General features: G+C 31.2%; 1 protein-coding gene across 1 annotated transcript in view; it reads left to right on the top strand.

Annotated features, from left to right (window-relative positions):
- Positions 1–16009, top strand: part of LOC143074152 (uncharacterized) — a 164345-nt gene that overhangs the window by 69691 nt on the left and 78645 nt on the right. Inside the window, exons 2-5 of the mRNA XM_076249700.1 lie at positions 5206–5270; positions 6024–6338; positions 7345–7396; positions 14795–14895. Of these exons, the coding sequence (XP_076105815.1) occupies positions 5219–5270; positions 6024–6338; positions 7345–7396; positions 14795–14895 (520 nt within the window). The 5' untranslated portion in view covers positions 5206–5218. The remainder of the gene's footprint in view (positions 1–5205; positions 5271–6023; positions 6339–7344; positions 7397–14794; positions 14896–16009) is intronic.

Here is a 16009-nt window from a genome sequence, read left to right as displayed (position 1 = left end):
AATCCAACTGTTTTCACTTTGAGTTGCAAATATTCTTATAAATTAAAATTATTCTTGATATTTAGGAACATGCTTATATATCTAATTGTATGGATGATTGTACTGCCTTGTTAATATCAACATGATGTCAGTAATAAAAAAAATGTCGGTTTTTATCCTGTATGTTATATGTTATTTATTTTTAAAGTTGGCTGCATAGTCATGATAGTAGATTTGAATGTGCTAGATAAAATAAGCCATGTAAGTCTTATTAAATTAAAGTAATTATTATGATATGATGTTCAAAATAAAATAAAATAAAATTGAAACCAGAAATATACCAGTACAAGTGAATATGTTCCAACAGTGGCTAATTTCCCTTTGGAAATGTTATGTTATACACATAATAATGATAATTATATCTGTTGGACAAGTTAAACATATACTTTTTTTATCATTTAAAAAGTAATCTTTAAAATGAAAAGATTGAACAGGTTGGCATTGGTTTGGAACAAACCCTCTTTATTGTGATAATACCTGTATAGAAGGATAATCTATTTTTGTTTAGACTGGATTTAAATCAAAATAGGGCAGAATGGTATTCTCTACTTATTATGGCAGTAACCTGGAACAGTTGATGCACCAATTGATGTACTTAATTTAATATGTACATGCCCAGTTTGATGCTTATCTGACTAAATATAAAATCTATTGTTTACCATGATTGAAAGCTGTGATGATCAGGTAAATTCTACTTACTTATGCCTCACTGAACAGAATGCTATTGTTAGATTTAACATGAAATTTAAAGGTCAACTATTCCTTTTGTTGTTGATCAGGTGTTCAGATAGGGCATGTCAGTTAACTGCTAGTACTAGTAGTCTGTTGTTATCTATGTATAATCAAGTGTCATTTTGTTTATTTTCTTTGGTTACATCTTCTGACATCAGACTCGGACTTCTCTTGAATTGAATTTTAAATGAATGTATTCTTATGCGTTTACTTATTTACATTGGCTAGAGGTATATAGGGGAGGGTTGAGATGAAGATTGTATACCTTTCTGTAATAGAGTCCCAACATTTAGTTTTGTCGGAACTGGATAGGCCAGGAGAAAATTTCCCCTTAATTATGTCTATACTCCCGGTAACAAGAGTTACAAGAGTTGAAACCTCTTCTTTGGACCACCGGATAGCCTACCCTGTGCTAGCAATAGAGTACATCTTCAAGTTATGATGTCGTCTGCTCGGAAACCTTTCATGAAGCACATTTCGCGTATTTTTTTGTTTACTGAATGTCTATATTACATTACCGATACTCAGCATACTTACCTGAAACCGTTCCATTCTCATATAACCTGCTTGTCTTACTTGAAAGAACTGTATACATAAACCAGAAACATATCATATGACATATGATTGTCGATAAAAGGATATTATTAATTGAACACAGGTGCGCGTCTGATCAATTTACCGACCTTCACATAAAAGAGCTGTATAAACCGTGGTCGGTAATCGGAAGTCGTACGATAATTTTTCCGACACGTTTGTGAAACACTCGTATACTTGGTCGGTAACATATTCTACGACCAGTCATAAATCGTACGATTTACGATGTTTTGTGAAACGATAGCCAGATGTAGTTTTAAAAGACCGATTTTTCTTCAAGTGAAAACGCTTAAGATATATCGTGATCGACTTTTCAATCAATCAATCGATATAAAAAAAGAGGGACGAAAGATACCAAAGGGACAGTCAAACTCATAAATCTAAAACAAACTGACAACGCCATGGCTAAAAATAAAAAAGACAAACAGAAAAACAATAGTACACACGACACAACATAGAAAACTAAAGAATAAACAACACGAACCCCACCAAAAACTAGGGGTGATCTCAGGTGCTCCGGAAGGGTAAGCAGATCCTGCTCCACATGTGGCACCCGTCGTGTTGCTTAAGTGATTACAAATCCAGTAAATAGTCTAATTCGGTAGGTCATATTCATGAAAGGGAAGGGGGTTGTAGTTACGACGTAAGGAACATATCCGATATCATTTGTGAAACGGTTATTCCATAACGGTCAACCAACTCGTGATGGCGTCCGTAAAATTTACGAAGGGATGATTTCAACTTCACCATTTGGAACTCTTGGTTTAATAGCTTCCTTGTGAGCAGCATTATTTTTTTTTTATTTTCTGTAAAATAACATTCCAAGTGTTTTATGTAGATATAAAAATAAATCTGCGCATGTTCAGTATAAAAATATTCTTAAAAAAAAACTGACTTCAGTGTTTATTCTCAAATGATTTGACAGAACGTGCCATGGAGATATTAAAAACCAAATAAATATATTCGTTTTTGCGTCATTCTTCTGAAAATATATTAATAAAAAAGAAAATGTGGTATGATTGCAAATAACACATTTCTCCACAAATGACCAATTGACACAGGAAAATATCAACTATGGGTCACTATACGGCCTACAACAATGAGCAAATCCCATACCGCATATACAGCTATAAAAGGCCCCGAAAGAACAAATATAACACAATTCAAACTAGAAAATGACAAAAACAAATAATGAAAAACAAATATGTAACTCTTTTACAAACAACAACTACTTAATTACAGACTCCTGAGTTGAGACAGGACCCGTTTCAGCGCTCGACTGATACCGTTACTTATTCGTTCCTTAATTGCTTATACATTGAAATACATTGCACCTATTACGAAACAAATCTGTTCAATTGTTTTCTTGTCTCTGGTGTTAGCTATGGGTTCTTAAAAGTGAAACATACCTATTAGCGTGTATGTACCAGTTTTAGCACTAGACTGATGACCTGCTACTTATTTGCGTACAATAGCGTACAATATGTTTGTTATAGGTCGCACCTTTTTAAACCAATCTTTTTCAATTTTTGTTCTTGCCGTTGATGCTTTATCTTGGCTCTAACAGGTAAAATAACCCATATTAAGGCGTAAATACTCGTGTCAGTGCCTTGTTAATTATTCGTTCCATATTCGCTTACTATACGTGGGTTATTCGGTGCACCTTTTAAAAAATATCTTTTCAATTGTATTCATTCATTATTTTTTTTTTATTTTCTGTAAATTACTTATCTTCAAACGAAAAGACTGGTATTAGCAATTCTTTGTTTTTAATTACTTATGACATGTTAATCAAAAATAAAATTAATAAATGCAGAAGCATATAATTATCTAATGAACCAAATATTTCCTTATTCAATTTTCTACGATTTTTTGTAAACGAAATGGTAGACCGATTATTTTAGATATGCAATGTATACTAAATGTAAGTGTACAAGTTCGAATTTCTTAAAAGATCGAAAACGCTCTTCAGAGATCGATTTTATTTCAATTCCATGCAAGTGTTAACGGGGTCTAATTAACATCATTTCTGTTTTGATCATTCATCCTTAGGCTTCTATGATTATCGAAATATTTAATGAATGGCTATTATCTATTTTGATTTTATTGAACCATAAAACTAATTTTTGACTCTTCACATTGAATAATCCGCGAAGCGGATTATGTAAAATGTGAACAGTCTAAAATTAGTTTTATGGTTCAATAAAATCAAAATAAATTATAGCCATTCATTATAAATAAATTTCTATCAAAAATAAGGCTCAAAGAACTTTTTATGTTATTTATATTAGCAATAACAACGTACACACATGTTGGCGTATGAATACAAAACGTCAGAGTGGGCGTGTCGCCATCAAAATTGACAACATTGAAAATAAAACTAATAATTTTAACCAATCAGAAGACAGTAAAAACACCAAATTTATTTATTCCGTAATGTTGCTAGAAACTCATCGTAAGTATACTCATATAGCTATCATACCGTGAGTATGAATAGAACCTAGTCCGACCTCTTTTCTCAAATCTCCAGTTAATTGATTTTTTCCATATACTTTCGTCTGCAATTCATCATTCCGACAACTTTTAAACACAGGCACGATTATGTTTTTTATACAAAAATTGCGCAACTTATACATTCATGTAAATATCAAATTTGGTAAATTGGAACAAACTCGGAATGGTCATATAAAAAAACCTACAATGTTAGAAGCTTAAATGTTAACTTCTCTAGATGTACTTTGTTTTACATGTATGAGTCGTTAGGTTACTGTTTTGTTGGTGTTTATCAGAAATATAATTATTATATTCATGTAAAAATGTAAATGCCGTACACATTCAAAATACGTCAGTGCAATTTGCCTTATCCATATAGGTACGCAATGTACCTATTGCTAAAGAAACATGATTGAATTTTGAGGACATGACCAGAATGATTCGTACTTTCTTAATGATTTGTAAAACATCGATATAATTAAGAACCTACGAAAGTCTATACATGTAGAAAATTAAGGAAAAAAGTATTAGATTATAATTTGATTGGCTCATCTTGTTGTCGAGTATCCAGATTCTGTTTCGTTTCTTTACAGTCATTTTTGTGTATTTTGTGTTGTTGAATTGCTGTATAGTTGACGCTCTTTTCATTCTCATATTTTATCCAATTCTGGAACATGTCTATGATATCAAAACAATTTTCATTTTCTTCTCGGAAAATTAACCTATCAAAACGATTGTCACTCTCTCCATCGGCTCAAAGAGGAATAACTCTAATAAACGTTACCAGTTCGCGGAAACCGCGACGTCATAAACCGCTGACGGCATAGTACTGTTGCGCTTGTATATGCGCATAAACAACAGAGGGATTTGTCTTTAAGGGAGTTTGATTCTCAGTTTTAAAATAATAAATAAATAATTAAAAAAACCCGTTTTTATTGATAGGGGATTCATAAAGTAATCAAAAGAGCAAAAAAAAAAAAGGATATAGGTAAATGTGCTTGCTTTCGAGATATATGTCATTGGAATTTTGGCGGGAAAATATTCTCTCTTGACTTTTCATAGCTTTATCATTGACAAGTTTAAGTTCTCAAAAACTATTAAATTAACTATAAAATCTCACAAAAATCCCAAAACATGACAAGCAAACTTCCTTTAGGTATGTTCACACACTTTGGGCCTGTTATCACAAGTATTGTCATCTTGACCAATTATGTTGGTTACACACTCAATTATCATACGATATCGGAGCAAACAAGCGGCAGTTTGGTTAGATATGAAACGAGGTTTAGTTTTAGTGACAATGCCAAGTTATGAATATGACGGTTGTGTTTTTTTTTATATTTTCAGATATGTGTTGGACATGAAGCAATTGCTACCTTTGCTGATTCTCATAAATTGTCATATGATACAAGGTAACAAAAATATATGTGTATATTATACAAAAAAAAGTTACCTATAGGTATAATAGCAAGTTTTAAGAATTCACTAACAATATAAAGTAACCATTGATAACCAACTAAATTTCGAACAATATATGAATAAAAAGATAAATAATGCCAATAATATTATGGGACTAATAAGAAAGACATTTACCTGCCTCAAATGTTCTTATTACTGTATAAAGCATTAGCAAGACCAAACCTCTAATATACAGACGCATGGGAGGTGACATGATAGAAGCTAACAAATTAACATTTGGAATCTACGATGAAGCGTTACCCAACCTACTAACATACAACACCACTTCCGCAACTAGAGAACACAACAAAAAACTGACTATCTAAAGATGCAACAAAAATATAAGATCTAACTTCTTCACACATCGAATTGCACCAATATGGAACAGCTTACACAGCAACGTTGTAAATACACCAACTATTCAGTCATTTGGTCCCTGGTGAAGAGTTGTCTCATATCGCTATATTTTCTAATTTACAGCGTCATACAAAATCTTGTTATTGTTATATTGTTATTTTGCAATGACACTGTAAATATGAAAAATAAAAAAAAAAGATGGAAAAACACAAATGAAAAACCCAGTAAAGGAAATATATGGGTCTTCTTATTTCTAATGTGTTATCCTCGATTTATCATTGTTTGAATTATTTAATATATTTTACACATTTACACAAAGTATACGTTTAGGAATAACTTAAACGAAACAGTTTCAGGTGTTTTGGAATGGATAGTTACTAGAAAGGTAACCGATTATGGGCAAAACGTGACATTATTTTGCAATATTTCAAACTGCTGTCCCAAGGCTTCAGGATGGGATAGATATACACCGGAACAGCAGACACTATTTATAGATGTAAAAACGGCAAGCCCTAATAGAAAGTATGATGGAAAGGTTTTGAAGGATGGATACACACTAATTATCCAAAATCTGACTTCAAAAGATCTTAATGTTTCGTATTCCTGCGTGTATGGTGCAACAATTGGACAAAAGATATTTTTATTGGAAGAAGACGTATTCACAGGTTAGTACAAATATTGAATAAGATGAGGATATTAAACAATTACAAGGATCTATTAGATTACACATCTTCTTTATTCTTGCAATAGCTTTAAAAGATTAAACTGTTCTACCTTTAATTGAAGTATTTTCCAAACTAAAAGCAAAAGAAAGGAGAGATATTACTTTGCCTTTAAAATAAGAATAAGATAAAAGTTTGTAGAATTCTTTCACGATTTATCCTTCACTGACCTGTTAATTTTTTTTATTTAACCAACGTGTGGTTCGGTTGATCTCAGTTCTTCAAAATTCGATTATGACGTGAAATTGTATTGCTGTCCTGTAAAGTTACGTTACGTCATAACACAAGGCAAATATGTCTGATGACGTCACATAAAAAAAACAAATCTTCGTGCAGATCAATCGCAAAAATGTTTCAGTTTGTCTGTATATTGTTTAAAAATCATCAGCGAATCTGAGACCACCACCAAATCTTCTACAGAACGATATTTATTCACTCTCGACGGATAAACATTTTAATCGGTCGGCGAGACTCACGTTTTATATTTGAACATTTAACTGTCTAGAGTAGATAAATATCGTATCACGCTCGAAAATGTTGTAGAGTCTATATATCTCGGAACAGTATCAAGGTCATGTTCTTATTTTGACTTTGCTTGTTCTTACATTTTCTCTGGTACTCTTATTTGAAGTTCTATATTCAAGTGCTAGTGACAAAACTTTTTGTATACTTGAAATAAACAATCATGCATAACGTTTCCAGCCAATTACGCTCATTATTGATTTTGAAGAAAAGTCAAACGTGCAACATAGTTAATATATACTGCATACAGTGTGATCACTGAGTAAAATGTACGAACACTGTGTGTTTGAATTGTCCGACTCCACATTTGTTCCCTAGTACATCTTGTATTGGGATTTCAGCGGGTTTCCATTTTTTTTTCACAATATATCTAACTAATGTTATTTTGATTGAAAAACTTATTATATTATAATTTATTTATTTATAGACAAAAGTGATAACAAACCAACTGGTAACAGTAGATTATCTAAGATTCAAATGTAAGTAAGAGTTATATGATTATATATATGTAAACCTTCTTCGACATGCTATTTATTAACCTTAACCAAAAAATATTTGTCTGAAATTCATTTGATTCTTTTATCACAAGAAAACTAATCTTTAGTTTGTTCTCTCATTCAATTTTTGCCTCACGACATCATTTGGTTGTTTACAACATTTTGTGGCTGTGCAGAATACAGTACACTGTTATTTGTTATAAGAACTATTTTTGGTGTTTAATTTGTACTACATATTTTTATTTTGGGTTTCGAACTTTTCATAGAAAAGATAAAAAAAAAAACTACTTTCATTAAAAAAATATCGAGCTTCAAATTAAATGAGGATTAAGAAAAGTCGGAATCTGACTTTATATATATTATTACTCTTTTTTGGTAATTTCAAAGCAACAACAAACAAATGAACTATATGAATATGGTCTGCTTTGACACGATCACTTGAATTTTAAAAGATTACAAATATTCCAAGTAATCTGAATTCCCTGAAATAGGGACTAACTGTGCACCACGCATTGCAGCCGTGTGTTAATATGAGTTACAATTTATGACTTAAATCTGAACAGATACATTGTAACAATATATGATACTAAAATTATATAGCACGTTAATTATTTGCAAATTTATGACGACACTGTCGACCTCGGATGAGTCGAACCTCCGATGTGTCACATTGTCTGGTTCCTTCGACTTCGAAACAACAAGGTTCGACTGTACAAATAAAATCAATAGTATACATACATATTTACAAATGTAACATGTGTAAACATTATACATTATTAAAACCCTCGGGTATGACATAATTGATGGAAGCTATAGATTTGTTTGAAATTTACACATGGCCTGGGCCGTGATATCAAAAGCGTTAGCGAGAGATATAATTAACGAATATCACGTCCCAGGTTATGTGTAAATTTACAACAAATCTTTGGCTTCTGTAAATTATATTGATTCTTATGGGTTAAACACGGTTATTAGAACACTGAAGCGAGGTTGGGTATGTTTTGTGTGTGGTTGTACTTTTTTACGCCTTGTTTGGTAAATCTCAAACAATCAAACAAATCTCTAGCTTGCGTGAATCATTTCGTGAATAACCGCTTAAAAAAATCTGTTAAATTCTTATTTTCAATAGTAAGACAAGATAATATTTTTTTATTAAATTTAAAACAAATTGTAATTAACATGAAACTTCTTAATCAAATTTTAAAGAATTGCTTCTTTTAAAAAATGAAAATAAAAAAGTCGACAACCGCAATTGGCCACTTTATTAAAGAATACTCAATGGTATTTGACCAAATGCCCCAAAAAATGAAGGAATGCTATACTGATGTTTGTTGCGATTGACATCTGTACTCAAGTCGTTATCATCAACCCTGTATCGCATACCACATATTGCATACCACGTATTTCATATCATGTATTGCATACATAATATCGAATTCTACATATCGCATCCCTTTTGGAACAATTCGAGATTGTTTCCGGAACTCCTCAGTCGTTATCAGCTTGAGATTTTTGCTATAACTTATTCCTCACCACATCTTTTTCAAATTAAAGACCTGAAAATATATAAATTGATTTTCTTTCTAAGTCTTTGCTAGGTCTTCAGTGTAACATCATCAAGGCGTTAAAGATGCCTTTTTTAAATTGATAATGATTGACTTATAGATTATTTGCATTGGAAATAAAGCTGTTTACTCTATAACAAAATAGCTGTTTGCATGAAGGCTAGGGGGTTATGTTCGTTTATGATGGTATGATAATAGACCACAAATGTGGACATATGACGTCAAGTTATCGAATTTCCTGGCATGATAAGAAATGTAACCATAATAAAAAAGCGCCATATGGCCATCTAGTTTTGATGACAGACTACAGTTGGGTGCAGACCAAGTATAACATAAAGATAATACACGTTAACGCCGCGTGAACATATTTCGTTAGTTAAGTTCAATTTTCGCGTTTAATAGTAAACGAGCGTTGACGCGGTCAAAATAGAAATATGTTATGTCTACTGAAGTAAACACGCGTTTGTTGGTTTAATCAGTAATAAACGGGCGATTACTTTATTTAAATTAATTCTTACATACTTTTGATTTTTTAACCCTGTATGCTAACATTGCCCATGTGAAATATTAAAATTGTTTGTATAAACATTGAAAATTGAACGCCAAAAATATGTGACGTATAACATTTTCTGACGTCAGACACGCGAAGCAATGAATGTGTTTGTAGATATTTGTTCTGTTAAATTGTTCCTTTTAAAATTGTTGCACGATGATGACTAGTGTACCCATATTTTGACTATTTTATGTGTTATGTCTGTTTAGTTCACGCATCATTGTAAATATAACTGATTTCTATAGTTAGTGCTTTGTTGCACTGTTACACCGCTGTCAAAGGTTATTGGAAGGGTTGGGATCCCACTAACATGTTTAACCCCGCAACATTCTGTATGTGTGTGCCTGTCCCAAGTCAGGAGCTTGTAATTCAGTGGTTGTCTTTTATTTATGTGTTACATATTTGATTTTTGTTCCTTTTTGTACATACATTAGGCCGTTAGTTTTCTCGTTTGAATTGTTTTACATTCTCATATCGGTATTCCTTCATAGCTGACTATGTGATATTGGCTTTGATCATTCTTGAAGGTCGTACGATTACCTATAGTTGTTAATGTCTTTGTCATGTTGGTCTCTTGTAGAGAGTTGTCACATTGGCAATCATACCACATCTTCCTTTTTTATATAATATACTAACAGTATACTATTCCAAGAAGATAACTTATCATACTTTTCGTTATATAAAGTAAAAACGAAATCAGTCATGTAAAAGTTGAATGATGTCGTTAAATAGTTTTATTTAAAATACAAACCATCCCGAACTATTGACTTAATTGACAGTTCAGTGTTATGGATTCAAAGAGAAAATGCTGGCACTCAAAATTGTGGCAGAAAGAACTTTGTAGTCATTGTTTTCAATATTGGGTCATCTTTGTTATACAATCCATCCTGCCATAGAAATATAATAACTGATTTACATGAGGCTATATATATTTGCAACATTAAATGCAAATACAGTCAGTTTTGTAATGCAGTCAAATAATTTTGTTCTACTAGTCAGCCTGAAGTATCAAAATTACTGAAGTTTGTTTACGATTCAATATTCTAAATTAAAAGAAGACATGCTGGCACTCTTAATTGATGCAATCAAGATTTGGAAGTCATTTTGTTTCAATTTATATTAACTGATTAATGATGAGGCTATAGAGATTTACATGATAAAGTGCAAATATGGTCAGTTTTGGTTAATGCGGTCAAATATATTTGTTACATTTGAGCCAGTCAAAAATGTTAAAACGTGCGTTTACTTTTTACGATAATATAAGACGCGCCTTTTTTGTCACATTACGCGGAAGTACACGCGAAAGTCAACGCCCGTTTACTCTTTACAAGTAAGAAGACGCTCCATTTTCGTGTTGAGCGGAGATAGACGCCCGTTTGCTTTTAATGTCTACTGTAATTTAGGATTTAACGTATAGTTAACGCGGCGTTTACATGAAGTGCACAATAACATACTTTAGTTTAAATAAAGGCAACAGTAGTATACCGCTGTTCAAAACTCGTTAATCGATGGAAAAAAAACCAAAATCGGGGTAACAAACTAAAACTGAGGGAATCACATTAAATATAAGAGGAGAACACAACATTAAAATGTAACACACACAGAAACAACATAAAAGTGATAACGGAGACAAAGTTGAGTTCATATATACCCCTAATTGTACGATGTAAGTTTTTTTTTTATTCTGGGTTTAAATGTTTGTCCGAACTAAAGATCATTGTTTTAAAAATGTCGTTTAATTTATTCATAGAAATAATCATTTGCATACCTGTCAACCTGTGACGATGAAAATGCAGGTCATGACCTGCATTGAAGAATCAAATCTCAGGTCATAACGCGTACGAACTTTTTCGAGCTGAATTTCAGTATTTATGGTACATTTTCTTATAATGTATATCAAAGATACCAAAACGCATGTTCACTTTGTTAAGTGATTTTAAATCTTATTAAATATTATTTCATTGCACTTTTAAAGATTTTTATAAATTTGTGTAACTTTGTGTTTATGTGCTTTACTTTTCGAGAAAAAATTCTACAATCCTCAAACACTTAAATTTAATGTAATTCTTACATGTTTGAGACCATTGACCATGTAGAGTTTATCCATGAAATTTTTTCAGTGAACAATATATATGTGGTAGTGTTTAACGACCTTGACTCAATGAACAAGGAAATTAGACTATGATAAAATATAGTACATTTAATACAGTTAAAAGAAGTATAAATGTAAAAAAAATAATTTTCAACTTTTTTTTTTTTTAAATTATATAAAGGTATAAAAATAATGAAAAGTTATTTTTCAATATGTATTTGAATTTTATATTTTTATGATTTAATCTTTTTCACCCATAAAACGTAAATATAAGGAATAATTTTGAATGGTGACAAATAAGGGGAAGTAACTCTAGTACAGTTTGTAAACCAATGGTGCAATTTATTTACGACCTAAAGCTAAGGTAATTGGTGTTAATTAACAGTGTGTTTGACACCAAAGCTGTCAAGTGAAGCCATGCACTTAATGGGTCACCTAATTTGACAGTTTACATAGCTAGATGAACTTCCTGTTCATGGTAGAATTACAAATGATTTGTAGTATATATCAGTCTTTTATTCTTGCAAAAATGTATAAAAATTAAAATATTAGATTTTTTTTCTAATAAAGTTAAAAATTTGCCCCCAATCTCAATAAATTAGAGCAATATCTGTTCAAATAGCACATAAAGCCCTTTTTTTTATCGAAGCCTTAAACATTTGACAAGTGGATGTAACATTATAAGGAAAGTGTCTTGTATCATGACGACCTTCATATGACCTTCAAAGTCAACCTCACGGTCAACTTGATGTTTTTTTACTTTAAATATTTGGCTTGTTAATTCAATTCCATTGATTCAAAGTTTCTTTCGGCGTCAATATTTAGTAAATGAATACATATCGCACAAGATCTAATGAGCTATTCAAATCGACCAAACAGTAATTAACACACCAGGGGTCCCCTATGTCAATTTTCCTTTTCGTAACATCTTTCGCCAAAACAATAAGACGTTTTAAACAGCTGCACGTTGCAAAGTCGTTAATAAATCCTTTCGGTATCATGTGACGCCTTTTAACCAGATATATTCATTAAATAAAACAACCAACATCTCTATCAATTAGAAAATTATTGCCTACAGTTATATTTTTGCTGATTAATGGTTTTCTGATTAAAGTCTTAACGAGTTCAATGTGAATTCCGAATATTGTCTAATCAGGCATAGTCCGAGAAACGGGATAATAAATTAAAAAGTGAGTAACCGATTTCGTTTTTAAGATACGAGATGTAAACAGCATGAGAAGCCAAAAAATAAAAAAATAATACACAAGGACAAATCATACAAAACGGCAAATACTATAAAATTATCAAGATTTTCTATTTTGTTAGTCCAAAGAGATACAACCAAAATCGACTTACGATAAAAAAAAAATGACGACGAATCTATTGGTGCAGTTACACGTGTGTGCTCCTTTATGTTCTATTCAGTCATAATCTTGAATTGAGACAATCTTTATTTCAAAATTTTATTCACTAATTCGGAAAAAACACAAAAGCACAATTTAAGAAAACAAATGTTGATATTAATCGGATAAAGCAGAATAAACATGGTATATGGTTATCATACATTTGTAGTTTCTTTTAAACATGGTTTTAAACATAGATTACCTTAGCCGTATTTGGCACAACTTTTTGGAATTTTGGATCCTCAATGCTCTTCAACTTTGTACTTGTTTGGCTTTAAAAATATTTTGATATGAGCGTCACTGATGAGTCTTATGTAGACGAAACGCGCGTCTGGCGTACAAAATTATAATCCTGGTACCTTTGATAACTATTTAAACATGTTAAATTTAAATTTTCATTTCCCCTAAAAAATCGATCGAAATAGATCGGAATAGAAAACACCTTTTAGAATAAAGTTGGAAACTGAGATTAATTTTAGAGTGTTCAATCCCTAGTTTCCATGTAACGATTGTGGACTGAATCTTATAGGGTATTTTTTATGTTGTCTTTGATCCTTGACTTGTAAATCATGCACTATAGGTCGATTATCTCATATGTATCTTTTACATTTAAATATGAATATAAATCATCTCCCAAAAGTTTTTATCAATTTGGTAAAGATATAAGTAGGTTATGTCACTGGTTTATTTGTTTATTTGATTAACTGTTTTTACTCTTTATACTATTTGTTAATATAAACACGAATCTTGTTGCGTACCCTTTCTGTGTGTTTGAAACAAATATGCGGTGATTAAGTAAGACTAACTATAACAATAGGATACTCAGATTTCTGATTGGAGTCATTCTGTTAATTTAACATGTTTGGTAGAAGTTGTAAAACAGCAGAGGCATACTTTTGTGATTCGTTTTAGACTGTGCGAAACATTTCTTTTTCATGAGCATATCTTCCCTTTCTACACATGTTCTATGAGTAAAGAAGATCCTTTAAACGTCGCCAAGCCAATAGCTTATATTCTACTGTAGGTTAAGAGGGGACTTGCAAAAACAACCTCATGCCAACAGATTACGTTCAACCATTCTTCCTCTCACACAATAGGACTGTGGTAATCAAAATAGGGGATACATAACCTCTTCTGATATGTAGTTATGCATATAGTTCAACTTTTGTAGGAGTCATTAACGATGACAAAAACGCATTGATCCTTCTGTCCCCCTTTATTTGACCATTACAACACATATGGTTTTATTTTTTATTTTTTTTATTTAACTTTGAATTCATTGATGGAAAATGTGTAACTATAAACATGATAAATAGATTAACAGATTTAAAGAATAACAATAGGTGTACTTCTGTTTTAAGCATTACTGTAAACATTCTGATTAGGATCTTTTTGAGTTGTTGAATATAATATTTTAAAACACAACAATGAAACAGACAACGATTAATCTTCTCTTAGGTATTCTGTACCTCCTTAAGTGGTAATAAATGTTTATATTAACCGATATTCGATTCTTAAAACAATGGACAAACATCATACAGACAATTAACCTGATTTTTTAGACATGTTATTTGAATCCAAAAACAGTTATAAAGAATCTAAGTCTTTATCTTTATCCAAAAGAAACATACTGTATGAGTTGTCATGATTTCCTTTTTGGTAAATGTCAAGGGTATTATGTTAGGTTTTAAAATGCGATTTATAACAAAAGAATATTCCCTCGTTGTCTGTATAAATTTCTATAACCTTAATTTTGATACATTTCAGTGCTGGTATTATTATTGGAGTTGTCGTTCCAATAGCAGTTGCAGTTGTGGCTATTGTAATATGGTATTTAAAGAAAAGGAAAAAAAGACCCAAAAGTGAAGGTATGTTGTGTATGATACTCAGCGTGGATTACTCAATGATATTAGATAGCACATCAATGAAAATAAAAAAAAAAAAGGAATTTTTATTATTACTTATTCCTTGTAATTGATATTCTGACATGATTACATATTCTCATTTTAACTTAGTTTATTAAATATGAAAAAGTTATTATTGATATGTTTTTACTATTGTAGCATGTGCACTTAAAGGGGCTCCTGGGTATAAATCAAATCTGTTTTCTAATATATGATTTTCCTATATTTTTTTATAAATGAACTTTATCGCATACTTAAAAGAAAAATGAAATAAAAAAATGCGGTCACCGTTCATTTAAGCCCACAATCTGCCTCTGAAAGAAGCATGTATATTTCTTAATGTCCTTTTTTCTGTTGAACTAATAGGAGAAATAGATGTAATATCGAAATTAAAAAATAACCTTACTGCAGAAATCACTTAAATTTTACAATTATTTAGTAAATGTACAGCTTATTTGAAAACAATAATAAGAATGTAGGTCACCGATGAGTTAAAAAAGATATTTCAAATTTAATGCCAAAAAATGTCATTTTTGCACCAAAAGGAGATATTTGGAGCTTTTTAAATGATATAAACATTTTAAAAGTCACCTGGGACCAAACCGAATCTATTTTTTGGGTTGATTTTTGTACCATATCATAAAGTAATAACTAATAGTGTAATAAATAAAATTTGTAATGAAAACATAAAGGTTTAATTTTTTGCTGAACTTTTTGTACCCACGAGCCACCTTAAGCTGGCTGTAAAGTGCTCATTCGAAATTACTTTTTTTTAAGTAAAATCCTAATTTAGAATGTCAACAACTTATTGAATGGAATACCTAATTGTAAAAATTCTTACGCAGAATCTACACATTATGATCCTATGTGCGATATAATTTGAATAAGATTTCATCATCTACTTATCCAGCAATTATAGTTATCAAAGGTACCAGGATTATAATTTAGTACGCCAGACGCGCGTTTCGTCTACATCAGACACATCAGTGACGCTCATATCAAAATATTTATAAAGCCAAACAAGAACAAAGTTGAAGAGGATTGAGGATCCAAAATTTAAGAGTGAAGTCAAAAGTTA

Source organism: Mytilus galloprovincialis, chromosome 5 (genome assembly GCF_965363235.1).
Source record: "Mytilus galloprovincialis chromosome 5, xbMytGall1.hap1.1, whole genome shotgun sequence".
In the NCBI taxonomy this organism is placed as follows: Eukaryota; Metazoa; Mollusca; class Bivalvia; order Mytilida; family Mytilidae; genus Mytilus; species Mytilus galloprovincialis.
This window is presented reverse-complemented; position numbering and strand designations above follow the sequence as displayed.